The sequence below is a fragment of the Bradysia coprophila genome, unplaced genomic scaffold, assembly GCF_014529535.1.
Source record: "Bradysia coprophila strain Holo2 unplaced genomic scaffold, BU_Bcop_v1 contig_200, whole genome shotgun sequence".
Lineage (NCBI taxonomy): Eukaryota > Metazoa > Arthropoda > Insecta > Diptera > Sciaridae > Bradysia > Bradysia coprophila.
In genome coordinates, this window is record NW_023503464.1 from 395,695 (window position 1) to 423,191 (window position 27,497).

Sequence of the window (27,497 nt, forward strand, 5' to 3'; positions counted from 1 at the left end):
TCTCAGGTTTTCGACCCCTTACATGAAAAATTTTTTGAGTATCTGTTTTGGACGATTGATTTTAGGCACTTTCGCATGTAGCCCTCACTTCGTTCGGGCTACAACAAGCGAAATTGCCTAAAAACAATCGTCCAAAACAGATACACAAATAACTATTCAATACACTCTGATATGAGAATATCGCGAATCACCCATATACGACGGTTCGTTTGGTTTGTGTTTGACACATTTATTTTTGAATTTTCAGCGGACTTATGGCGTAAATATACAATCAAAACACATTCTAAACAATGGGTTTACTACAGTCATACGTGTTATGTGCGTGCATAGATGACCTTAACGTATGTGTGCACTGTATGTAGCTTGCCTTTGAACTGTTTTTGATACAAAGGTATGGTCTTTGTCAACCAGCTGGAGATGTTCAGCTGTTGCTGCTTCTGCACAAGCTTTACGTTTAATAATTGTATAAACAAATTCTTCGCAGACTGTGCAGTACTTATGTCTAAATTTTTCTCTGTTCGTTTCTCGATAGGTTTTTGTTGGTTGCGCAAAAGGTCTGTGCATAATTCAAAACAACCCGCCAAGCGTTGCTCTCACCTAATCGCCTGGTTTACAATGCATTCATTGCGGTTGAATGTGTTGAATTAGTGGTGAATTACACGACGCCATTTTATGAGTCTGACACTTTTATTGCTTCCGGTCTACGTTTGATCGAGAAAAAAGTTCTTCAAAGGTTCAGTTTTGCTGGCAGAATTGCGAATTAAATTGTTAAAGGGATTATCTACTCATAGGTAAATATCACATATCGACCGATTACATTGTGTTGCACGATATTTTGCTAGGATTTGTGCGAAAAATCTATGTTTAAAGGCCGGATATTGTCATCCATTTAATCAGCTCAGCTGTGCAGAAAAAAAAGATTTTCGAGTTAATTTTTTTTTTGTGTTGTATGTGGACTTCACATCAATTCCTTTCATATCGTGTAGGTAAACATTTCGACATTTTTAACACCTATCCCGATTCGGTTTTCGAATGGAAAAATTGTGTTATCGGTGATTGTATAATCGGTGAACATAAAGCAGTGACGAAAAAGTGCCAATCAAATTATAATCCGATGACCGCCCTTTGAGAGAAAAAAAAGAAACGAAAGAAAAAAATTCCATTGTGTGACTTTTGCGTTTACGAGGAGTTCAGCGACAGTGAATTTTTTGGTCGAAACGGTGTGCGCGAGAAAAGTATCTAAAGTATCTAAATCGAGCAATATAATCACGTCGGATTCATTGATAGAGTCAAAGAGTTTTTATTTTTTTTTGGCGAAAATCAGTCGAAGTTTGTTAAAAATAAAAATTCGTAAATTTTGATGGATAACACAAAACTATGAGAGGATTAAGTGGAGAAGTGGTTGTTTCGATAGAAGAAGAAAAAAACCTAAAAAAATGATCAACAGAAAAAAAAACGGAAAAATTAATAATTTTTTTGTCCGCATTACGTTCGCTCGAAGTGCATTCGATTTAAATTGAAAATAATTTTAATCCAAGCCACAAATTGAATGGATGTAAATTCCAACCAAAACTTTAAACAAACTAACGAAACGAAACGTGAAGGTGTTTCATTTGCATTTCATGAAACACAAAATGCCTTTTCCATTTACTTTTTTTTACGAGTCAATTGAGAGCACGCAAAGAATGCTATACGCTAATTTTGTGCAAATATGACCATAGCTTCGTCTATTTTTGTGATATTTTATTATATTTTCAACTGCTGACGTTGGTTTGAAAATTTTTGTTATTTTTTTTTGTGCTCTCGTCTCGTCTTTTACACAATTTTTGACTATCAAAATGAAATGAAATGGAAGAAAAAAAAAACATGGAGATTAAAAAATGTTGTGTGTGTGTTACGTCAACAACATATTGTGTGGAAGATTACCTGTGCGAAATATTTCTATCGAAGTGTAAAAATTTCTGTGATTTTTTTTCGGATTTTTTGGTCTCCTTTTAAGATGGTACAGTGATGTTACAATGCAACGGAACAGGTGTTAGAAAAGTGTGAATTGTGCGTTCTGACGGATTTCACGGAGCAAACATACCGCTCACCCAAACATTTTTTTATTGTGTTGCAACAACACACTCAGTCGAATCTATTGATTTTTGTGCAATTTATGTTTCATAATGTTTTTTTGCTCCCATTCGAAATTCGAATTTACTGTGTGGCCCATTTCTGCTTTTAATTCAGTTGCAATGGCAGTGGACGTTGTTTAGTGTCCATATTTAGTAATCAAATTGAGTGATTTTCTGCTGTGATTGTGTCTATTTGTGGTCTTCGAAATTTGGTCGCATATTGAAAGTGTAGCGCAGCCAAAACATCGACAATCGTGTTCTCTAAGAACTGAACGAAACTTTTTTTTCTGAAAATTATTTTCCTCGAAATGTGACGAAATGCAAAAACGTATGCACATCGGTGATAAATGCATTATTAGGCACACGATTTGTATTGTCACACTCGGCCGTCGAGTGGCAATTGACAATCTACACATTTAGTGATTAAAGCAGCATTTTTCATCCGGTGGCATAAATAATGAATTATTTTCGTTGACACTGTGAATGGCAGTCTTTAGAATGAATTCCGTTATGAAATCGCTTACTATACTAACAATTCCGATGAATCATCACATTTCCGGTTTAATTCGACAAAAATTCTTAAGTAAAAATCACACGCAGAGATTGCAAGCATCCCGATGTGATTGCCTTTGTTCGAAAACTCTTAACAACTTTCCAAATTTCACTGAAACTTTACGCCGCTGACTTTCCCGGTTATTTAGTCTGGCTAAGGTTAATTCATGGTCAAATGTTACCGCAACCGCACATCAGTTAGTTGTCTTCCTTTCTAGTTGAGCTTTTCGAACCTAAGAAATTGACTTTGATGTTTGAATACGGCCCGTCCGTCGTGCCCATAAAACCACTGGAATTCCTTCTCATTTGTGTTAGTGGTTCTTTTCCACTTCTTTGGAATGGCTAGCTTCCTTTCTAGTTGAGCTTTTCGAACCTAAGAAATTGACTTTGATGTTTGAATACGGCCCGTCGTGCCCATAAAACCACGGGAAATACTTCTCATTTGTGTTAGTGGTTCCTTTCCACTTCTTTGGAATGGCTAGCTTAGATTTCCAGTATGTATGTAAGTAGAAATCCAGCTCAAAGATCCTTTGATTCGTTCTCCCAACCCTTTTACTCCCCTTTCTGCCACTGGAACCTTCCAGTTTTCAACAGGCTGTTGTTAAGACTCCAGGGATGGTAGATCCTAATCGTGGAGTTTATAATACTTGAAGACCGGTCTCAGCTGCTAAGCCAATGTCACAAGAACAGATCTAACTTATAGTTCTAATCTGGTGAGCTTCAAAAGCTCTTGAAACCTTCTGCTACATTCGAAAGAATTTTAGCCCAATTTTCGTACAGTAAAGCAATTATGGACGTCTTTCTCATCCATCAATTCATTTTATTACGGTGCTATCAGTGTTTTTTTGACGTCATTCGCACAGCTGCTGATGGACGATTTGAATAATATATCGGGTTGTATACCACCTACGCATACGAATATTTTATCAATGCAAAATAGAGAATTCTACAGACCAGGTATTTCAAACGTTTCCTCTGATGGAATTTTTGTAAAGGAAATCCTCTTCTGAAGTTGCTTAGGAACCACACGATTCTATTGTTACCGGTGGCTGACACCAGTTTTGCAATTCATGCTCTCTGTCATAAAAAAAATTAATTAAATTTCGAGACGATCCAACAGAAACTCAAATAATTTTGCCACACAAAAACAATTATTCGTCAGAACCACCCACTCTTTCAGGTCAACAGCTCGTTTCCTTGTAAACAAATAGTACCGTGACAGCCACTTAACGCGATCTCAAAATTCAAAACCATGATAGAAGACATCAATCGTCACTACTGTGACCCCTACGAATAACAATTTTCCATCGTCTTTTCGCGTACATTGATCGTATAGAGAGAGAAGAAAAATACCGTCCGATAGAAATTCAATGCTGAATGTATAAGGAAGTCGATTGATCAACTTCGTCTTTGTGTCGTTAGTCAGCAAGACCATAAAAAATTGCATAATTGAAAGAAATGAAGAAAAAAATATGCGAAACAACCGCAGCTCACACAATGGGCAATATATTTTGTGTTGCCAAGTTCGCAATCGTTTTAGGTTTTTTTTACTTTTCATTTTTATAGTAAAAAGTTTCTTCGATTCGGTTTTGCATTGTGACTTCCACGAGAGCCAGTTGACCTCGTTAAGATTTCTTGTAGTAGCTATTCCATTTGCGAAACACAGCTACCGCAATTGAAACGAAGAGAAATAAAAAAACAACAACAAAACAGCAAACAAACACAACCATCAGTGCCTTTGAACTTTTTGTCGTCGTTTCATGCAAGAAACGCAAAGCCAGTGAAAGCAAGTTAACAATTTTCAAATCGTTTTTACATCGACCAACTAAGATGGGACTACAAAAATCGATTGATAGACAACAGAAATGTTGGAAATGTTTCACACATTCCCCGGAATTTGATCACACGAATTTGTTGTGCAAAAATCAGAGTGTGTGATGCAAGCAAAAAGGCGTTTTTCCAATGCAATTTTCGATTAATCAATTTTGTTGTTCTTGTTGTATATCAGCGCTGTTTATCAACCGTAATAGAGAGAATGGAAAAATACGATGCACACAACACTCTCGCCGTACAACTATTTTATTGTAACACATTATGAACGACTCGCTGTAGTATAATAAGCTAGTCGATTCATTTGTTGCTGCTTTGTTGTTGTTGTTGCTTTATTATTCGCGCATAATGAAATACCTTCTAAGTTTTATGATTATTTTGCCATATGCCTGGGAAAACTGATCATTGTTTCGCTGCGGTACCGTTGGTCGAATGTGTATGGGTGTTGTTTCTATCGATCTGCACAGATAGAGTTGCTCTTTTGTACGTGGCTTTGGAAAGATGTTATGAACAACAACAAAAATAATGAAATGGCTGAACTCACTCGCAGCAAAATACTTACTCACCTTTTGTAGTTCGTTGTTTCGTTGTGCTAGTTTATGGCCTGTGTATACATGACTCTCTGGTGTAATCATATCTTGTTACATTCGCGAATAAATAATAAAATAATAATTGAGTGCTAAAATGGCATTCAAATCATTACAATAATAATCGCGCGCTTGTTGCGCGTTCCTATTATACGAGTATTGAAGATCGAAATTTTGTGGTGAGTGAACCCACAAAATATTGTAAACTAGCGACTATGAACACTGTAAAATGAATTGAATGTGAAATTTGTCTTCTGAACGAAAGTTTCCTATTGCAAGATGTGACCACAATTGTGGCGGGGACAGATGAGCGGATATCAATTTTTCATTGTACCCGTTCAACTGCTCGAAATTGGAGATTAGAATTCCCGGGCCGAATTGATTATTTTGTTCTTGTTGGTCCAATTTCCACACGATTTCTAGTAATATAATGTCCGATCCGTTTCTGTTGAAGCGAAAGATATTTTGTGGAATATGCTTGCCCAATGTTCTGGAAATCCCTGCCCGTTCCGTCTCGTTCGCCGAATTTGGATAGAAAATGCCCATCCCAAAATTTCCAGAAATTTCCTGTTCCATTTATGTGAGACTCTTTCTTTTTCCCACGGATTACTTTCTGGAATCTTCAAGAATTTTAAGTTTTAAAATTAAAGAATCCAATAATCTCAGTAATTCGTAGAATCTCAGGAACTCCAAGAATTTCAGAAATTCTAATAATTTAAGGAATTTCAAGCCTAGTAATTCCAAAAATTTCACAAATTCCAAGAATTTCACAAATTTCAAGAATTTCACAAATTTCAAGAATTTCACAAATTCCAAGAATTTCAGTAATTTTCAAGTGTTAAAATCCAAGAATCTCAGTAATTCCTAGAATTTCAAGAACTCCAAGAATTTCAGAAATTCTAAGACCTTCGGGAATTCGAACACCTTCTGTAATTCCAAGAATTTCAAGAGTTCCAAGAATTCTAAGTATTTCAGTAATTCCAAGATTTTCTTGAATTCCAAAAATTTCAGAGATTACAAGACTTTCAGGAATTACAAGAATTTTTGAAATTCCAATAATTTTAGGAATTCCAGGAATTTTGGGAGTTTCAAGAATTTGAGAATTCTAAGAATTTCAGGAGTTTCAACAATTTTACAAATTCCAAAATTTTCACGAATTCCAAGATTTTGAATTCTTGAAATTCTCAAAAACTTCTGGAATTCCAAGAGTCTAAATTCTTGAAAATATGCCCATCAAACTTGGCCGGACTAGGACAACATTTCTTTTTTCATTCGATCAACAGTCCTCTAGTTATATTCAGTTCGCATAGGTTAACAGGCCGTTGTGCTGTTGTCTCTCAATGATTTTCTTATTGTGTATTCTGTGCACGGCCACTTAACAGTATACGTTTTAGCAACTACATGTTCCACTCTTACATTTTATCGTGTATGCCTTGCCTATGAATACAATTTCTGTATCAAAATCATGGACTGGTTCTTTGTTTGTTCGATTTGAATCGAACATTCATTCTATGCTCATACTACACGAAGCACAAAAAAAAAACCAACAACCAGCAACAGCACACAATATATCCGTATCAATGCGATCAAGAGGTGTGTGTAAAATAGTTCTTTGTTTGAGGAGATCTTCTCTCGGTTCTTTCGTTCACAAGTTTTTTTCTTCTTATTCTACTGTATACATATCGTTCTTCATTCATTACGTATTACAAAGTTCAATGTTTGACCGTCAATAGGCCTTCGTCAATTAAAAAATATTTTCTAGATAGTTAAATGACACGTACGTACGTGAACGTTTAGGTTTTGAAATTTTGTTACGTTTTCGAATGTTATATGTTCGAGCTGGGAAAAAGGTAAAATTCAGCAAAACTTTTTTTTTTCTGACGTAGTTTTCAATTTTAAAAGTTCGTGTGTCTCGTGTGTGTGTTTGTGTACATTTACAAAAAAACTGAACCGTCAATCTACCTTGGAAATAGATTGTGGACGGAGTGAAAAAAGCCAGTCCACTTAAAGTTTATAATTAAAAAGTAAAATCCACCAAACGAAATGCATAAAACAAGCAATCGGAATGTGATTTCAAGGTCTGCGGTGATAATGATGATTTAATCATGTCGCATTTCAGACGAATATCGATTCAATTAGCTGTATATACGTTTGGATCAAAACTTTTATTTTAATTTTGCTGTTGTCGCAACACACAATCCAAAACATTCAGTATCAACAAAAAAACCATGTAAATCGAATCAATCGACGAAATAGTTTCGGTTGTTTTCCAATTTCATTTCGTCAATTGTAAATAAATAATTGGGAAAAAACAATTTTTTTTTTATCAAAACATTTAGCAAACCTATAAGGTGCTTTTACGTATTACCGTATTAGCGACCGACGTTCTTTTTTTTTCTTTCTGCGCACAAATTCACAACACAGCACTTGTGTGGAAGTGATAAGGCGGAATCAACAACAGAAAACTTAGCAATTTTAATTGCATATGGAATTGTTTTTAGCTTAACAAAAAAAAATGTTAATGTGACCTTGACGTAATATTATTTATGACTGTGTAGAATTTTGAACATATGCTGCTGGATAACAATAATATAACCCATCGATTGCACATATTATACTAAGCGGACAAACATTTTTCAATTTATTTATTTTCCATTGTATTTAGTGGCGTGTAAGGTACCGTCTAGTAGTTTTATAACGGAAAGCTTTCATAATTGTCACAGGGTCGAGGGTCCTATTTCCAAAAACATTATTTCTAGAATATTGAAGATATTGAAGCATTTTAAGAATTTCGAAAATCTTTGGAATTTCTAAGGATTTCAAAAATTTCTAAGGATTTCGAAAATTTCCAAGAATTTTCGGGAATTTCGAGAATTTCAAAAATCTCTGTAATTTCCAAGAATTTCTGTAATTTCTAAGAATTTCATAAATATATCTAAATTCTAGTAGATTTCAAAGAATTTCGAAAACCGATTGAATTTCTAACAATTTCAAAAATCTATGTAGTTTCCAAGAACTTCGTAAATTTCTGTAATTTCCAAGAATTTCAAAAACCTAGAAAATTTTTTAAGGATTTCGAAAATTTTCATCAATTTGTAAAACCTAGGGTATTTCCAAGTATCTCGACAAGAATTTCGAGAAACTCTGGAATTTCGAAATCTCTGGACTGTCCAAGACTTTTGAAAAATTCTGTAATTTCCAAGAATTTCTGTAATTTCTAAGAATTGGAAAAATCTAGTGAATTTCCAAGTATTTCGACAATTTTCAAGAATTTCGAAAACATCTGGAATGTCCAAGACTTTCGAAAAACTCTGTAATTTCTGTAATTTCTAAGAATTTCAAAAATATCTGGAATTTCCAAGAATCTGTAATATCTAGTAAATTTCAAAGAATTTCGAAAACCTATTGAATTGCTAAGAATTTCGAGAATTTCAAAAATCTAGGTAGTTTCCAAGAATTTCGAAAATTTCGGAAATTTCTAAGAATTTTGAAAATCTGTAAAATTTCCAAGAATTTCAAAAACCTCGTGAATTTCCAAGAATTTTAAAAAACTCGAATATTTTCAAGAATCTCTAAAATCTCGGAAACTTCCAAGAATTTTAATAATCAATTTAACGAAAATAAGCTTTGATTGTCATACCTACTCATCTGCTGTTAAGCAGAATGTCTGACATCCAATATGGTTATGAACAGAAAAAATCAGCTATACTCAAACCCCCATTCCCCCTTTCATGCACAATGAAATCAATGAACCGTCCCCAAGTCAACTGGTGACAACCGTCATCATAAACTTTCCTTCTGTTGAATTAACTCAGTTACTAAAACAAATATCGGTTTAGCTTGAGTGTGTGTTTCGTGTTAAAAATGTTTGTCACAGAAGGACATTAATGAAATGTCTTTTGTAAGCTACGATTGAACTAAAGTTTTGTTTCCAAAACAAACAAACTCAAAATATTTTCCGATAGAATATGTCAGTCAGCTTTCGTTTCTCTGTTGTTATACACTTATTTACGGCCAATAATAATACGGCTCGGTGTCATGGTATATGCTAGAGTGACGTCTTCACATACCATTCATTGCGGTAGTTCCATATAGGAACTATACTGAAAGTTTGTGCCTTTGTAGATTATGTGTATTGTATGACCTTTTGAAGTCCAACGGTTCAATTGACTAGAAGAGTTCAGTGGACTTGTAGATCAGTCAATCGTATTTTCAACGAAACTTATGATTTAGCTTACTTACAGTTAACTCAAACCAGATTTGTGACACAATTTGTTCTTCAGTTGGTCCACATACAACCTCACACTGTCTTAAAAGTGTCTATACAGACTATTATGACGAGAGAAAGAAATATTTTGACAACTACCCCAAGGCAAGTTATAATAAACTAAACTGGTCTTCGGTCCTCTCACTCCCATCGTAACATGTTGAAAGAGAAGCAAATAGTTTGACAAGTACCCCAAGGCAAGTTATAATTAACTAGTCTTCGGTTTTCTCGCTCTGATCATAATAGTCTACAGTTTTACCACTACTACACGCGCGTTTATCTATTAAATTCGTATAAACACGCATAAGGTAGTATATTGAGGTTGTGTCAGGAGACCGGCTGAACAACAGCTGAAAGGAATTGCGTCACAAATTTGATTGGAGTCAGCTGTATCTAAGAGTTCATTGAACGTGAAGTTTTTACCTTGACCTTGGTATATTTGCTAGTCGACATAGATTTAACTGATCTTAGGCACATTTTATATTCCGATTCCGTCCCTGAATTCCCATTGAATCGAACCTGTATTCCTTTGTCTCGTTCGTTTTGCATCATCTGACGAAATAAACAAGGATTTCGCGTTGTTGTTTTTCTTCCTAAAAAACTTTCGTCAGCGAAAATCACACGCCTTTCAAACTGCCTTTCAAACTGATTGGCATAGCAGCTCTGTTTGCTTATCTTTCAGTCTCTTACTTTGTAGTAACCTAAGATCAAAACTGCAGATTTGGTGAATGGAAAAATGATAAGATAAGCATTTGTATAGTTCCAAGCAGGACTGGTGACCACGTAATCAGCAAAAATTTTATCTGTTTCGTATCACTGTTGTCTTATGATGTGAGTGGAATTAGCTTAGAGTTTAGTTGTATTTTAATAGATCGAGATCAATAAGTCGACGACGGTCTGTTGTTTTGCCAAAATCAAATTTCTGATGGAATTTTTTTGTGAATTTTTTGTCTGTACGCTCTGATGTCTGAGTTATCCTTCGGACTAATTTGATTTTTCGTCATTTACTCCCAATATATTTACCAAGACGTTGAAAATTGTGAATGTTAAAGTTCTTGACTAGTTTGTTTCGATTCGAACCAATTGATTTCGGTGTGTTGACGGCACACCAAAAGTCAACAAAATAAATTATTCATTTCCCACCTATACCCCGACTTACTTACGGAATTCAACAAAAAATATCTGAAATGCAAACGGTGTAATACGGCCAGGCTATTCGTTTATTTATAATTCTAATTCACATTGTACACACGAATTTCAATTTACATTCTCACCCGAATTGTTTCGACTCGCACATCATCTGCAACATCCATTACAGCACACGTAGCGCTACACATATAATTTTTATGAACATTTTTCTGTTCGGAAATTGAATGGGAAAATGAATAAAAAAAAACCCGTACAGGGAAAATAAACAGTTTTTTGTTCTGGAGGTGATGTTTACAAATGTATATTGCACATGGAATGACTTTTAAACAAAATATTGAGAGAGAGAGAGAGAGAGAGAGAGAAAAAAATACGGAAAACCGAAGCATCTCGTTTCGAATCTTATTTTTAGATAAAATTTAATGAAAACATTAAAATGGATTTTCGGCGAGAAGTAGCAGCAATTACTTTTGTGCATTGCTCATCAAATTTTTATAAAAATATGAATCATCGAAATGCATTGCGGTGCATTTTCATGAAGATACCCAAATTTTCTTCAACCAGTTACAAGTAACTGAGAGAGAATTGAGAGAGAGCAAGAGATTTTTCCATTTCATTTCAACATTTACGCGTACTTGGGCGCATCGACAATCCCCTCATCCTTATAAAGTAGCTGCAGCTACTGCATGGGTGACTGTCACAATTGATTCTGCAACAATAACTTCCACTTTACTCCTCGACAGTTCTGACTTAGCTGCTGAAGAGTTAAGAGTCTTAAGAGTTTTAGATTCTTCTGAGCTATGAATCCACTCGGCAGCCCCAAGTATCCCATGGTTACTCGTCTTTGTCGAAAACGTAGAGAATTACAAATGGTCAAGTCTAACAAATTCTAGCTAGTTTTTCTGCTGGCATTCATAAAGTATATCACGGACCATGCCTATTTCCATCTCTTTCTATCACAATTTCAACCATTTTTTGAATCTCTTTCGCACGCATCACATGTTTTATGAACGATCCCTCACGATAAATTGTAGCTAACCCGAGAGGTGACTCACTTCCATTTAATCCATTAAATCCATTTAATCTAGAAGTGAGTCACCCCTCGAGCTAACCACTTCTTCCTCAAACCTTTTTCAACTCGGTCTATTCTTGACAAAAAGCCCACAAGCTGTTGACTACTTCATCGACGCCATAGGTAGCCTACAACATTTTTCGTAGGTTGCTATAAAAGCTTCTGTGACATGCGTGGAGCGCCCTCGAGAACGCCACAATAACATAGTCACAATGTCTTGTAGGGCTGACGACATCATAAAATTGGAAAATTGAAAAAGTGAGAGTCAGTCTATCAAAAGATGCAATCAGTTGTTGCAGGGCCGGATTGGCTCAAGAAATCCCTTAAATGGCGTTGAATGAAGAAAATTCGTAAAAAAAAATCCTTCATTCTAACAAAAAATCAAAAGGCCCAAATGCCCATAGAGGCCAAAACCGGGCCTGGGTTGTTGTATCATTCAACTTGGTTATATCTCACAGCGTAAGTAAATAATGCTTTCAACGGACAAAATCATTCTTTGTCAAGAGGGTTTCACAAGATTGTTCACCAATCAATGCAATGGTTCATCAATGGTTACTGTTTCAAATGTATGTTAATTCCTATCTATTCTGTACCCGATACAAATAACACTTTCAAAATTAGTCCTGAATTGAGTCAACCACATCACATTCAAATGCAATTCGTGGGGTGTGTTTGCGTAAACATTTCCGAGTATAAATCAATATTATCTCTTGTTCTTGTTGCACTGAACAACGCAATTTTCAGTTCCAAATTGCAATACGTAACTTCGTAGTGCAATAAAAATTCCATCTTCTCAAAGTGTAACACATTGTTTATGATAAATTACTGCAGCAGATCAGACCCGTCGAATATGTTGATAACACACATATACGCACCGTATACTAATTAAAACGACAATTGTGTCGATGTGTCAAGTCATAGAGCGTTCAGTGACTACAAACCATTTACACTTATTTTGACGGCAATATTGTTGCTACGAACGTCCATGGTGAGTCACATCTTGTTCCTCTTCTGTATATATTCAATTTTCTTCACGAAAAAAATTATGATGAACAGTGTGTGTTGTATGAACGTACGTCATAAAAAGTCAATTGAAAGAAACTCTGCAACTACATTAACTGTCGTCGAGTGTCGTTCATTCATTCATTCGAAACTAGTTAGTTAAATCGGATACGGTGTTATCGGAGGTGTAAGTGAAATTACTCACACTTTGTTTACACACAATTTCATTGTAACATTGTTGAAAGTGGATGTGGTACACAATTGGTGTAACATGAAAATAGAAAAAAAAATGGTTTTTGTGACGAAATGATGAATTGTTGTTGTTGTTTTACTTCAAAGCGCAACACCTTCTAAACATAGAGTGATAACGAAATCCGAATCGAGGTTTTACAGTATTACAATAATCGGAAAAACACTCAGCGTCACGACCCAATTTTTTATTTAAAATTGTTAATTGAATTCGGAGCGAGTGTTGCAGTTTATCCAGTGTTACACGCTGAGCAGATAATTGTTTCTCTTTGCTCAATTGATCGTCAAGGTCGTGTTTGCATAATTATTTATCTTCCATTCAACAGCTTCAGTGTTTTTCTGTTCTGTTATTGTTGAATTTCACTCATCAGAGTTGGGAATGGTAAAGAAATTCTGGCACTGGATTTGTACAATTCACAGCCGTACGAAAGACAACAAAAAACTGTTGTGTATCAACCTGCGACAGCACTCGTTTTTCGTTGTATAAACAGACAATTTTATTTTCAATTTTATAATAAAATGTTTCCTCATGCTAAGCAATATACGGCAATTGAAAGTTTGCATCTGAGTCACGGTATTTTTTTTAGTCACGTCGGCAGTGTGAATTTTTAATCTTTTTAAAAAATTTGTTCGTGGGTAAAGTGCCTTTCTGATAGAGGATGATTGAGATAAAGAAGGATTCATACGGAACGTCGTCCACACAATTTCTGACTCGTCCTCTTTTGCTTGTCGACACCCTATTAATGTACTTGTTTAACATGCGGTGTTTGTTACAGGCCAAGGTGCTGAAACACTGTGTCTCACCCAATTTAACCTTATCCTGATTGTGCGGTGTAACACTTAGTATAGACACTGTCTTCACTTCGTGTTGTTTATAAATCGTAAGCGTAGATACATGTCCCTGGTGCAGTCCACGATAACCACGATAACGTTTAAGCGAATTTTCATCAATTTTCGCGAATTTCAATGAAAATTCCCGAAATTAGTAAAAATTCGCGAGGACGTCTTCATAGGCTCTGGTAGTAATGTAGATGTTTCGCGTTTTTATTAAAATATAAGCTTCTGATGATGAAATGATCTGACGATTTCCTTGGGGTTCCTATTTCCCTCTCAATGCTACGACGATCCTTTTCAGAAAATTATAAAAATTTCTTGAAATTTCCGCAAGATGTTTAGAGAATTTCTTGAAAAGACAGTCCCTTGCGATCACGGCACATTTACCATGTCGATCAGGGTGTCGATTCAATCGTAGCATTCAATTGTTTTGTTCCGTCTTCTCATTGTTTCAGTCATCAAAATCTCATTCAAGTGAAAACGCTTCCAGTGAAACAAATTTTAATTTTAGGATCGGAATAACAATTCGATTTTGTGGTTGAATTATGAAAGACTGGGACTGAATTTCGTTGTAAAAGATGCGGATTGAGTTTTGCATTTCCTTAGAAAATATCTGTCGTATCATTGCGTGACCCACACACAATGCCCAGTGAATTCGCCTTAAACTAGCAAATGTAACACAAAAACGATTGAGCTCGATCCATAGCACTGCTCTCCACTCGGTTGTGAGACGTAAAGCGGTGCTATGGATCGATTTAAATATACAAAATTTAAAATTTCCAATTTGAAATTCCAATAATTTTCTCTTTCTCGTTTCAGTTACTGATCAGCTATTTGAAAGAAGAAAGGAAAAACGAATTAAGATTGCGTAAAATTGAAGCGAACTTCGACGACCGAAAGAAGATTTAAAGTGTAAAGTTTAGTGTGTTCTCAATATCACTGTAATCCGCGTGTGTTGTCTAAACGTTTCTTTGTGTTGGATCCAACATCCAACAGCGTATTCGAACTTTACGTTTGTGTCAAAAAAGAAAAGAAAAACCCGTACGATATTCTCACATCTTGGCTAACGCATTTCCAATTCAATTCAGTTCAGTGACTTGCCTTCGTCCATTTACGAATACATTCGCTTCTTGTTTAGGGAGTAATATTGTGATTGTACGTCGAACATTGAAATGAACGGGATGAACAATAGTACCGAAGATGTAGTGGAATGTCCGCTCTGTATGGAACCGTTGGACGTTGATGACATAAACTTTTATCCATGCACATGTGGATATCAGGTAAGGGAGAGAACATGGAGAGAGAGAGGGAAATAGTCCGCGGAGATCATTTCTGCAACGTTCTGATGATATACACTGCCAAGGACTATTTTTGGAAAACAATTTTAGATAATTTTTTCTGATTTTCCAAAATTTTTGCGAATTTTTCCAAGTTTTCATAAATTTTCAGAAAATTTCCTTTTTCCCATATTTTGCTCAATTTCCCGAATTTTCACTAAATTTACCAAATATTCCTAAAATTTCCCACATTTTGCTCAATTTCCCAAAATTTCCCTAAATTTTATCGAAATTTCCCAAATTTGTCCAAAATAATTTTCAGAAAATTTCCCAAATTTTCAGAACATTTCCAGAATTTTCATAAAATTCTGAGAATTTTACTAAAATTTCGGGAATTTTACCGCTTTTTTGCCGAGTTTTCTCGGAAAATGTTGTATAATTCAAGAAAATATCGGAAATTGGTTGTCCAAATACAGTCCCTGAGTGACTCAACTCAGTTCTAACAACATCCCAATTTCATTCCATTTTACAGATTTGTCGATTCTGTTGGCACAGGATTCGGACGGATGAAAATGAATTATGTCCTGCATGTCGTAAGGCTTATTCGGAAAATCCTGCCGAATTCAAACCTCTGTCTGAGGAGCAGGTATGTTATGCGAGTGGACGTACCCTTTTCGCCTGGCTGTAATTGTAATTCGTTACAGATGACCGCTCTGAAAACGGAAAAGCGCCTGCGAGATCAGAGGCGAAAACAGAAAATTACGGAAAATCGCAAGCATTTGGCCAACGTTCGTGTTGTTCAAAAGAATCTTGTGTTCGTTGTCGGTTTGCCACCGCGGTTGGCCGATGCAGAGGTAAAACTAAAAATCCATTGTTGTTCGTACTGAACGCACATCCCCCGTACACACCCGAGGTAATTCTGAATTTTCGCAGGTCCTAAAAAAATTCGAATATTTTGGTAAACATGGGAAAATACATAAAGTTGTGATAAATCCTAGTACTGCATACGCTGGCGTACAGGTGCGATAAACACACACACACTCACCGTGTCATTTGGTCATTTTGATGGAATTTTTGTTCTTTTTTTCGTTGTCATTTTTCAGGGCCCATCTGCGTCCGCATACGTTACGTACTGTAACAATAACGATGCGTTGCGTGCTATACAAACAGCCAATAACGTACACATAGATGGAAGACTAATTAAAAGTAGCTTAGGTACAACCAAATACTGTAGTCATTTTATGAAGAACCAGCAATGTCCGAAGCCCGACTGCATGTACCTGCATGATTTGGGCGACGATGAGGCTAGTTTCACGAAGGAGGTAAGAGCTTCAAGAAGTTTGTTCGGAATGATAATTTATCGTCCGGCAATTTGTAGGAAATGCATCAAGGAAAGCATCAAGAATACGAGAAGCGACTCCACGACGCATTGATAGCAGCAACGGCAGCGGCGAATAATGCACCGAACAGTAATCCGAAGGCCGACGAGACCAAGCCGATCGATACACCAAATGGACTGGCACAAAACAATAAAGAGGCTTGGCCATGCTTATCCGTGTCACCGACGAACAAAGACACTAAGACCAACGGGAAAGCGGGCAAGGATGCATCGACAAAGAAATCCAAAAGCGAGAAAGTCAAGGCAAAGAAAGCGACGACAAACGGAACGTATACGAATGGCAAGGAGAACGGGTTCACTCCGAATAAGGATGCGAACGGTGTGGTGGATGCGTTGGACAAACAGAAGGCCACCATGGATGCCGATGAGGAACTGAATCTTATATCCGAAATTGAGAATGATGCACTGTTGGCTGATGTTGACAAAACGGACACACCATCCATCAGGTAAGAACCACTGCGAACTTTGAATCTGAGTGGAGTTGCTGATTCGGGAAAATTTCTTCCATTTCGCTTAGTTCATCGAGTAGCGGTCGAAGTGGAACACTGAGTGAAACGGCAAGCGGCAAAAGTACACCGGGCAGTTTCAACGATCATCCACTGCAAAGTAGTCAAACGAATCACCAGCAGCAAGTGGAACAGCAAAACAAAACCAATCTTGAAAAGTCGTCTCAACTCTTGGGTGACACATTTGGCAGTGTTCCAATATCAACCGAAATAAATACCAACTGTCATTCGCTGACAAATGGCATCGCTAAAATCGACACAACAGGTAGTTGCCACTTTTCATTTACTTGAACAAACGACCGCGGATCGGTTACGCACACATAACGTATCTGACAATGACCGCTGTTTCAGATCAATTCTCCAAACTGTCACTGTTTGACAATAACAGTTTCTTCTCAAATACATTTCAACCGACAACGTACTATAAAATGGATCAACACCGAACCACCGACAATTTGTCCAGCACCAATTCTCCGCAACTTCCTGATTTGCTAAATGGTACCGAAATCAGTAAAGAAAGACAAGAAAGACACGAAATTGATAAATTAAATATCCTTAAAGGTTTAGGTGAATTTAATCAAGTCAATAACTTGTCAGGTTACAGTAATACAGCCGCAGGTAAGGCAGTCGTTCTCCGCTTTCCGATGACTCGTTTATTGCTTCAGAAGCATTCTCTCCCATTGCGACCTGTTGCACTCAAAATGTTTTCCTTTTCTTCCAGAAAATTGGGACGATCTGAAATACGCAATGACCAAGAATAAGCAAAGCCAGCTACATCAACAACAGAAACACCAATTAGAACCAGACGATTTGTTAAACTATCAGGAGCTGCAGAAACGCCACAATTACATCAATCACACAAACAGTCTAGGAATGCCCCATTTCAATGGGCTACAAAGTAAGAATTCTCCCCCCCCCTCTCTATTTCTCTCGACAAATTTCTAACTTCCCTCTCTCTCGCTCCCCTTCACAGATGATTTCAGCAACGACTACTTTCACAATCCTAGCGAATCGAGCCGTTTCTCACAGATGCTCTCTCAGCAGCAACAGAATCAAAACCATGCCAGACAGCAACCGAACGGAATTCATTCTTCAGATAATTTGAATCACATCTATCCGGCGAACATGTCCAAGTTCTTTGATTTTCACAAAGTGCAACAACAGCAGCAACAACAGAATCAACAACAAAATCAATATTTCAATAATAGTTCGCGGTCCGATCACATGAACGTTTCGAATTTAATGGAAAACCATCGATTGAATTCACAGTTCCTGGATCATACACTTAATGGTGAGTTGGTTTGTGTGGGAGCGCAGCGATAATTAAATTGGTTGGATCAGTGATAAGATGATTGAGTGAGAGAAAAGTGTGTAAATGTTGTAGAGTGTCGGTGCTAGTGATCAATTGAACTCCAATACGTGCAATGGACTCGTGCTAGTTTTTCTATTCTCAAGGCAATTCAGATTTTGTGGTGAAATGGTATAATAGTGAGTTGGATAGGTCTCGGTGCCCATCCATTGGTCCCAAGGAAGTCTGTGGTTCCTTTGCAGCCCCTTCACAAAAGAATTTTAAAATCAATTACTTACTTCGATTGTACTAACGATAGCTAGCGAATTCGTTTGGGGTTGTTATTTGAACTCACTGCACCCAAGATACCTTTTGCACCAATAACTGTCCCGATCCCTTTGATTTTTTTTTGTGAAGCGGCTGCAACGGAACCGTAGACTTCATTGAGACCAACGGATGCTTGTTTCGTATCAGGGCACCGAGACCTATTCGACGCACTATGTCACCATTTATGCACATTCTAAAAGTGTCAAATTGTTGTCTAGTGTTCAATATAGTTCGCTTCGTCGTTCCACCACATACCACCGAGACAAAGAATCACGCGTCTCAATTTTTAACTGTGACAACTTCGGGGTTTCGTCGATTGGCCTTCACTAATGTAACTGTATCTAAGCTACATGAAGGTCTTCGTAAACTTACACTCAAACCGTATCCACTCCTTCAGCGCCTTTTTACACTAAGATAGTGTAGGATTGGAATGAATGGTTTTGGTTAGAATCACGAAAGTACTGCATAGTGTAGCTCGTGTAACTTGTCCTTTTTTCCTTTACCTCAGCGTGATCTGAACTCTTAGCGAGATCCATCCGATTTAGTGGCCTTGCAAATCTTTAAGAAGCCTGAAGGCTAAGGCTGTCAAAGGACGTGTTCACCAACAGTGCAGTTCGATTCAAATAAAAAATTTCTTCGAAACTTTCCAGGTTTATCAGGAGGATCACATGTACTACATAAGCAAAGAATGATGCCCAAATACGACCAACAGCTGGGCTCACCACAACAACAACAACAGCAGCAGCAGCAACAACAACAGCAACTTAATCACAATCTGTTACACAGTCAACAATCAAATAGTCGACTACCGAATCAATTTTCCTCGAATAGTGCTGATGATGATCTAGGTAAGGTGTCGTGTGCACGAAAGAGAAATCTTTTTTTTTTTCAAATCAATTCTCTTTCCTTACCCGGTAGGATTCGATCCATTCAGCGAGGTTCAAAAAGACTACGAAATCTTTGAAAACGAGAGTAATCACAGGTGAGATTGTGTGTCCAATTTAGTTGTTTTCGATGCTATGACTGAATTCTAACATTCAATTTCCCCGTTCCATTGTCAAACAGCAAACTGTTAGATAGCTGTCAAAGGAGTCGTATGCCTCCGCCGGGTTTCAATCACATGAACGCTTTCGGATTGGGCGTGCCACGCGCCCAGGGCAGCAAAATTTTACCGTTCATGAACATGGGAAATTGCGCTCAATCGCCGCAATCCAATTGGGGCCAACCGCAACAGCAAAACCTAGGCTATCAACAAACTTATGATCAAACCCAGAATCATTTGTCACAACAGAATCATCAACTCAACAAAGGAGGTAAATTTGTCGATGAGTCGTTGAGTGTGAGGTAGAAAAGAAATGACGGTCCCCTATTCCCATCCACATAGGATATGGTAGTGCCGATTGGACGATGTTCGATCCAGCCATTGTTTCAATGCGACAATTTCCATCACAACAATCTCATGCTGACATGTTTATGCCACATTTGAATCAACAGCAGCAGCAACAACAGCAAAATATACAGCCACCGTTGGGTGGACAGGGTCTATTCGAAAACAAACTGAAAAATATCGACTTTTCCAATCGAAGCGGTATGCTTGGTGGATATGGCGCACCGCACGGAATGAATTTACAGAATAGTATTATGAATCAACAGCAGCAGCAGCAGCAGAATTCTCCGGCTCAGGTAAATTCGAATGTCCAAGGAATGTTGGAATATTTAAGATTTCACTTTTAGTTTTTTCTCTTCCGTATTTTATTTCCACCACCACCACCCGCATCCCAGTTCTACTTTTTTAAATCAATTTTTTTTTTAAATTTTGTTGTTCCTTATGCGTTGCGAGTTCGTCAACTTTTTTCGCCATCAGTTTTTTTACGATCACTGCTTCGGAACGTTTTCTTCGTCCAAATTTTGTTTTTCTATTCTGCGATGTTGCATCGTCTCCTAAAACTCGAAAGTGCAGTGGATTGACTTACTTCGTTGCTAGTTCCGATTCAGTTTCCCCATTTTCAGCATTTTCTGTGAATCAAGAGTCATCAATCCACTGCGTTAAATTCGATAGACCACTTCGGATGTAAAGACAGAGAGTCCAGCTTGGATTGTGGACGTTGTATGAGTCTATGGATGCAGCTCTGTGACCCTCTGTAACAATGAGAGGCAAAAGAACTCCGGAACTTTGCTTAAGACAAAGGTCTAAGATCTGCTTGATGAGGTGGGAACTTAAATTCGCAGCTCTTATAGCATCGGGTGCTCAGGTCCATTATTTGTTTGAATAGTGTTCGAGTACTCATCTTCCTGATCATCTTTTGACTCAAGTCAGTAAGACAAGCCTTTCTTTGGAACGTTACCGGGTTGACGGGCAACTATTGAATACTATGACCATTATTCAGAGATGATCAATGACAGAGTCGCTTTTGCTTTAAGACTATGAACATTCGAACCACTTGATTTGATAGGAAAAAATTGTCGAAGTTTAAGGTCTCCGTACACTTACACCGCTAAGCTCTGCGTCTATTTGACAGTTCATCATGCTCGGGCTGGCTACCCGAAAGCCATTAAATGACGAAAATTGATAAAATGGCCCACGTTCATGCAAAAAATCAAAAAGCCTTTCCGGCTTCGCCCGAATGCCCATAAGACCAGTCTGGTCCTTCAGTTCGTTCAAACAAAAAAGAGGCGGAGTTTTCATTGTTAAAACAAACTGTCGAAGCCGAGGTCAATGCTCTCCGTTTCAGCTGAACGGCGTAAGTGCGCGGAGACCTTTAGGCTCGTTGCTTCAGCAACGTTCGTAACGAAACCCATGATTCAAGCGAATTCTGACTCCCACCGGTCCAAGTAGGACTCTCGTATTAGGGAAGTTATCGTGACAATGTTTATGAACTTCGATTGGTTCAAAAGCTCGTATGTGCGGAATGTTTAACTCTGTGAGGTTTTAGTGTTTCGTCGTGACTTCCATTGACTAGCAGATATTTTTACTCGATAATGGTGGTGCTGAAGTGTATGTCTGCTAGTCTCATTGTACATGGTAATAAGAAAATCAGTAAAAGTTTCGTGGCTTTATCAGCCGTAATTAATTCGTCATTGTCGGGTTGACAGATTAATTGTATTTGGTCGACCATTCATTTTATTCATTAGTTCAAGTCGATATCCAACGTCTCTACGGAATGTTTTCAGCAACACCCAATCTCCCATCAAAAATTGAATTTTTAATTGAACAAAAATCTCGCTTTATTATCGCCGACAAATTTACATACTCACCACTGGTTTCTCTTTTCCATCTTTTTTTTAGGTGAATTTTTCTCATTCAAATTGGTTGAACACCGACCAAACCCAAAATATATTTCTGAATAATTTATCAAATGGCTTTTCCAATAATTTTGAAAAATATTCGATTCCACCTGGTTTTCAAAATAATGGAAGCAAGCAACAAAAAGCTGAATGTATTAACTAAAATCACACAGAGAGAAGAGAGAGAGAAGAGAGGTGAATAGTTGAAAGACAGAGAATCAGAGAGAAAGAGAGAGGTGAAAAATGAAGAAGTCAGAAGAAGAAAAAATCCGAAGAAATGAAAAAAAAATTTAGGGGGGAGCGCTAATATGACAACTTTAATGAATTTAGGGAAGTCAAGATGATTAATATAAACAAATTCAATTCAATTATTTTCTTGTTATTAAATTCACTAACCAATTACGATGAATTTCAATAATAATACTTAAACTTTCAATATTATAATGATTGCGTCCCATTGTATTTACGGAAGCTACAAAAATGCTTTTACGAAAAATATAAATGTTATTCTTCACCACACACCATTTTGTTCTGCCTATAAATATTATAAACTCGCACCGCCGAAACAATTAACATTTTTGGCTTGGAATGAGCTTTTGTAAAAATTTCGTTTGTTTGTCTCGTTAGCTCAACTTTTTTCCTTTATTTTCACCAGATATTTCGCCAACAATTCGTAGGCATTTTCAATGGCTAATTAGAAGAAAAACATTCTAAAATTACTACTTGTCACAATTTGGCCTATGTTTAAGACCTACCAATTAAATAAATATAAATTCTAACAAGAATTTCGTCAAAAAAATATCACAGTCGTTCGAATCATATTTACAAACAAGATTACAAGTGTCACTTTCCTTTTCAATTGCGTAATTTGCAGTTCACTGAGTTCACTGTTCTGATGCATGGTTTACATGCCGTCTTTTCAGATGATGTTAGTGTATGCACCTGGTAGGAATTGACTTTCATGTTGTCTGTTCAAATTGTTTCCAGCAGCTTTTTTGATCGCAATATTTTCCAATATTCCAAGTTTCTTGGAATTTTTTTCCTTGTATACGATTTTGACACCACTCCAACGAGGTCTATGGCCTGTTTGAATGATGTGTTCACATAAGCCACTGTGTGCTTCATCTCCAATTTGAATTGCATGTTTGTGTTGGTTAGTTCGATTTCCAAGTTTCTGTTCCGTTTTTCCTAGGTATTTTTTCTCACACGTACATGGTATTTCGTAGACGACACCTGCTTGTTGTAGAATGGGCGTTTTGTCTTTCACTCTGCTAAATACAGACATTTTCAAATTGTTGTCCGCCTTAGCCACTAACTTAATGTCATGTTTCTTCATCACATGTTTGAGATTTTCGAACAGTCCGCCTACGTATGGGATCGCTGCCATTCCATGTCTGTCTTTTGCGTCTTTATGAATGTTGTCTAGCTGTCTGTTGGTATTGTACTTCGTTTTGGATTGTTGAACCATATCGTCGACTAACTTTTTTGGATATCCGTTTTCCTTTAGCGTTCTGTGTAGCAACTCAAAATTTTCGGCGTGATATTCAGGGTCCGCTAGTTCTAGGATTTTCTGTGCTAGTATTGATATGGTGTTCCTTTTGTAGAGCATCGGCAAGTGTGAAGAGTAATTGAGGTATCTGCCAGACCAAGTTGATTTGTGGTACCAATTGGTTCGTATCGATTGTCCATTTCTGACACATAGGACGTCTAGGAATGGCAGTTTGTTGTCGGACTCTTCTTCTATTGTAAATTGTAGACGTTTGTCATATTTGTTGAATTCTTCTAAGATTTCTTTCTTCTTGTCGTTCGGTACTGATGTGTGGATATCGTCGACATACCTGAAGAAATATGGTAGTCGGAAGCTGAGTTTCTGGATGACTTTTTCTTGAAGTATTTCTAAGACTAAATCAGCCAGGTGTGGAGAGACTGGAGATCCCATTGGTGAGCCGTATATTTGTTTGTAGAAGACATCATTGTACTGAAAACAGCAATTGTCCATGACCATTCCCAAGTTAGTGGCTAAGGCGGACAACAATTTGAAAATGTCTGTATTTAGCAGAGTGAAAGACAAAACGCCCATTCTACAACAAGCAGGTGTCGTCTACGAAATACCATGTACGTGTGAGAAAAAATACCTAGGAAAAACGGAACAGAAACTTGGAAATCGAACTAACCAACACAAACATGCAATTCAAATTGGAGATGAAGCACACAGTGGCTTATGTGAACACATCATTCAAACAGGCCATAGACCTCGTTGGAGTGGTGTCAAAATCGTATACAAGGAAAAAAATTCCAAGAAACTTGGAATATTGGAAAATATTGCGATCAAAAAAGCTGCTGGAAACAATTTGAACAGACAACATGAAAGTCAATTCCTACCAGGTGCATACACTAACATCATCTGAAAAGACGGCATGTAAACCATGCATCAGAACAGTGAACTCAGTGAACTGCAAATTACGCAATTGAAAAGGAAAGTGACACTTGTAATCTTGTTTGTAAATATGATTCGAACGACTGTGATATTTTTTTGACGAAATTCTTGTTAGAATTTATATTTATTTAATTGGTAGGTCTTAAACATAGGCCAAATTGTGACAAGTAGTAATTTTAGAATGTTTTTCTTCTAATTAGCCATTGAAAATGCCTACGAATTGTTGGCGAAATATCTGGTGAAAATAAAGGAAAAAAGTTGAGCTAACGAGACAAACAAACGAAAGCAATTAACATTTTCATTGACACTAAAGAAACGGGATGTGTTTCGGTCGGCCAACAATTGAAGTACTAGAATGTGAGATGAATGACGTCGTTGCTGTGAACTCATTTGAAAAAAAAAGAAAAGAAAAACTCATTGCCACATGCTACACGCTTTACAATTCGGCCACAAGTAGCTCGAAAACGAAGAGTTCTTCAAGGATTTGCCGATTATGTTGATTAAATGCAACCCGTATGAGACCAATATTTTCGAGGTGCCACGAGTTTCTCGGTTCATTCTTTCAAATTGTTTTAGTTATTTCTGAAGAAACAATTTGTCCGCACACAATAAGTCGAAGTAACACCTTGCTAGGAAGACTCAAGCATGAACATCGAGTGCTCATCGAATGTGAAGCAATCTAAATCATTTACGTTTGCTGTGTTTGCTTTGTAACTCGACTCGGTGCCGCCTTTTCCATATGGACACTTAGGGCGAGTGCCTGTGGCGCCATGTATTACATTTGAGTCACCAGTTTAAAAATTTCACTTGGCGCCAAAAAAAGCTGAAGGCGGCATTGATTCGACTTACAATCGAGGGGTCGTGGTAGGACAAGAGGTTCTCAGTTTTGGCATTTCGTTAAATTCACAGTTTTTTGTAATCTGATTTCGAAAAGTCAACTTTATATGTCTCTGTTGCATAAATCATTGCATGAATCTCGGTGGAAAGTACTTTATTACACATCGAAGAGCCTAATAAAGGTCTTCGCACTCGATGTCAAAAATAGTTGTTTATTTCGCCGAGTGATAAATCCTCTTTTAGGCACTAGATATGTAGATTGTCATTCGAGGCCGCAGGCTGAATCATTTATTACCGAGTTGCATACAACGTTTTTCTCAAAAAGATCAACGAAAGTTTCACTTTTTGTCACTGAGTTGAAAAATAGCCATTTCCACATCTGTTGCGATTTCTTTGTCGCACTAGTGCGAAGTTTTACGCTCTACATGTGAGACTGCCAGTAAGAGTCAAAGACGAAAAAGTTCCTCTACTACCACGAGAACCCACAAGAGTCAAAGACGAAAAAGTTCCTTTTCTACCACGCGAACCCACACGTTCAAAACTCATTTGTCACTGATTTTTTCTGCAATTCCCCCGGATCGTTATTTGCATGTCTCATGCTCTAGGACCTTAAACAAAACCCTTTGCACTATCCGCCGAAAAATTTGTCTTCTGAATCGTGCGGGTATTTTTCGTAGAATTAAATTTCAATACTTAACAGCGGTGCCTGGTGTTACGATGAAACAGCAGGCAGGAAATACATAACGCCGATTGTCTAGCTCTAGTACGTCTAGCTCTTGCTCAAAATTCCTTAAGGCCAGGGTAAGGCGCCTCACAACATCAACATTTTCGACAGTAAGCGCCTTAACCTGGCCTCAAAGTTTTCTTAATTTTTCTGAATTTTCTTGATTTTCTCGAGAGAAAAAATCTCAAAGACGTTGGCAGTGTCGGCGTCTTTTGACATAAAATTTCCATCACGCCCCCTACAAACTTCTTTTGAGGAGCTTCACAGTTTTGGGAAGGATTAAAAGATGAAACCTTTCTAGCGGCCACGAAAATCTTAAATCGAATTGTAGTGATCAAAGGAGTAAGATCGACCTCAGATGTCCAAAAAATAGGAAACTAATTTGCATGATGATGAGTGTCCTAGATACAATTTATTCTAGTTTGATAGCTAGTAGTGCGTTGATTTAAATATTAAAAAGTTGATCCGTATCGATCTGGTCAATGAATGCCCATTTTTCACTTGAAACAAACCTAAAAAAAAATTGTCGTTATCGCCACACCACACAATATTATCCCATCTTCCTTGTAGAACTCTTTTTTGTTTCCCATCAAATTGTTGTCCTAATTTTATTTGATTTTATTATTTCGTTGAAATTCTCTTTTATCTTACAATTTTTCCTAACTAAATAATCGGCCGAACGTTTTTTTTCTTTTCGTGAGTAACAAATTTTAAAAATTTATAGTGCACTGTATTCGAGGATATTCCCGTCCCAGCATCCTTATATCATTACTAAAAAAAAGTATAAAGAGCTTTCGTGGCAGCATTTTGTTTTCTTTATTTTATTTAAAGAAAAAAAAGTAATTCGAAGGAACGACGTGATCGACGTTTGTGAGTATAACGAGTCCATATTCTGGTATTTCAATTAAAATTTAAAAAAAAAATCTTTTTTTTTTGTTACAACAAATTAAATGAATGGCAAATTCCAAATGCTCATAGATTTTGTATAAAGATTTTTTCTTAGTTAAATTAATCTTCTACTTAATAATGTTGCTCCCCTTTGTTTTTGTATACAATTCTCTCGACAAGTAAAAGTACACCTTACTATTATACTACCCACACACACACTAATGTGTTTGTTGCTACAAAACATAAAAACAAAAAATTATTCAAATGAAACGATGAGATTAAAAATTGTAACGATTAAAACTGGAGAAATGAAAAAGAGATAGGGAAAAAAAGGAAAATCGAACGGAAGAGACAGATCAGAGAGAACGAGGGTTGTTGTCAATTTTATTTTGATTAATAATGTTGCTGTTGTTGAATTTTAAATGATTTGATTGGCGATTTGAAGAGACACAAAAAGACGCAACTTAACCATAAATAAATTCAACAAAAAATTTTGATGAAAACAAAAAATTATAAAAAAAATTTAAACAAAAAAAACCTACAATTATCGATGAACCTTACTCGGTGATGTGATGACATTATTTAAAATAATTAAACAATTTATTATGAAGAAAATTCTACTGAAACAAGAACATTGTACATGTGTATCTGAAGAATGAAGAAAAATTAATAAAAACAATTACTATTTAAAAATCGAAACGCATTTCCATTACTTTCCTTTCCATTAGTACGAGTTTTTCCGAAGAGTGCAAGTCTGATCTGTCATACGAAATGAGAGAAATCAGAGAAACGGAGAGGAACAACAGTAACAGCTTAAAAGACCATTCCACTCAACAAAATGTACTCCGTGAGAGAGCCGTAGAGCACACTGTC

The 27,497-nt window shown here is 36.9% G+C and overlaps 2 protein-coding genes across 6 annotated transcripts in view; one reads left to right on the plus strand and one right to left on the minus strand.

Annotated features, from left to right (window-relative positions):
• The window catches only part of LOC119075342 (choline kinase alpha-like), a 28,929-nt gene extending 21,382 nt beyond the window's left edge, over positions 1 to 7,547 (minus strand). Inside the window, exons 1-2 of the mRNA XM_037181770.1 lie at positions 7,543 to 7,547; positions 2,960 to 2,967 (exon numbers count right to left, since the gene is read on the minus strand). The gene's annotated coding sequence lies outside the window, so the exon portion shown is untranslated. The remainder of the gene's footprint in view (positions 1 to 2,959; positions 2,968 to 7,542) is intronic.
• LOC119075313 (alpha-protein kinase 1) lies at positions 670 to 27,319 on the plus strand. 5 transcript variants are annotated; one of them, XM_037181730.1, is made up of 17 exons: positions 670 to 791; positions 14,476 to 14,936; positions 15,466 to 15,579; positions 15,638 to 15,787; positions 15,867 to 15,953; positions 16,037 to 16,255; positions 16,312 to 16,778; positions 16,850 to 17,103; positions 17,190 to 17,336; positions 17,400 to 17,456; positions 17,560 to 17,736; positions 17,812 to 18,129; positions 19,104 to 19,301; positions 19,372 to 19,435; positions 19,519 to 19,766; positions 19,838 to 20,136; positions 21,740 to 22,178. In XM_037181730.1, exons 2-17 carry the CDS (start codon positions 14,829 to 14,831, stop codon positions 21,899 to 21,901), a joined length of 3,069 nt encoding a protein of 1,022 aa, XP_037037625.1. In that variant the 5' UTR covers positions 670 to 791; positions 14,476 to 14,828; the 3' UTR covers positions 21,902 to 22,178. The 5 variants fall into 5 exon arrangements, with proteins under 5 accessions (XP_037037625.1, XP_037037626.1, XP_037037627.1 ...); XM_037181731.1 differs by having other exon boundaries at positions 17,400 to 17,447; positions 17,557 to 17,736; XM_037181732.1 differs by lacking the exon at positions 21,740 to 22,178 and adding an exon at positions 26,461 to 27,319 and having other exon boundaries at positions 17,190 to 17,456.
• The last annotated feature ends 178 nt before the right edge of the window (positions 27,320 to 27,497 follow it).

Excerpts from the sequence above, each read along its gene's own strand:
- LOC119075313 (XM_037181727.1), top strand. The coding sequence starts at position 14,829 with ATGAACGGGATGAACAATAGTACCGAAGATGTAGTGGAATGTCCGCTC. Across the intron at positions 15,788-15,866 it reads CGCGGTTGGCCGATGCAGAG|GTCCTAAAAAAATTCGAATA; the intron begins GTAAAACTAAAA and ends GAATTTTCGCAG. Across the intron at positions 20,137-21,739 it reads AGCAGAATTCTCCGGCTCAG|GTGAATTTTTCTCATTCAAA; the intron begins GTAAATTCGAAT and ends TCTTTTTTTTAG.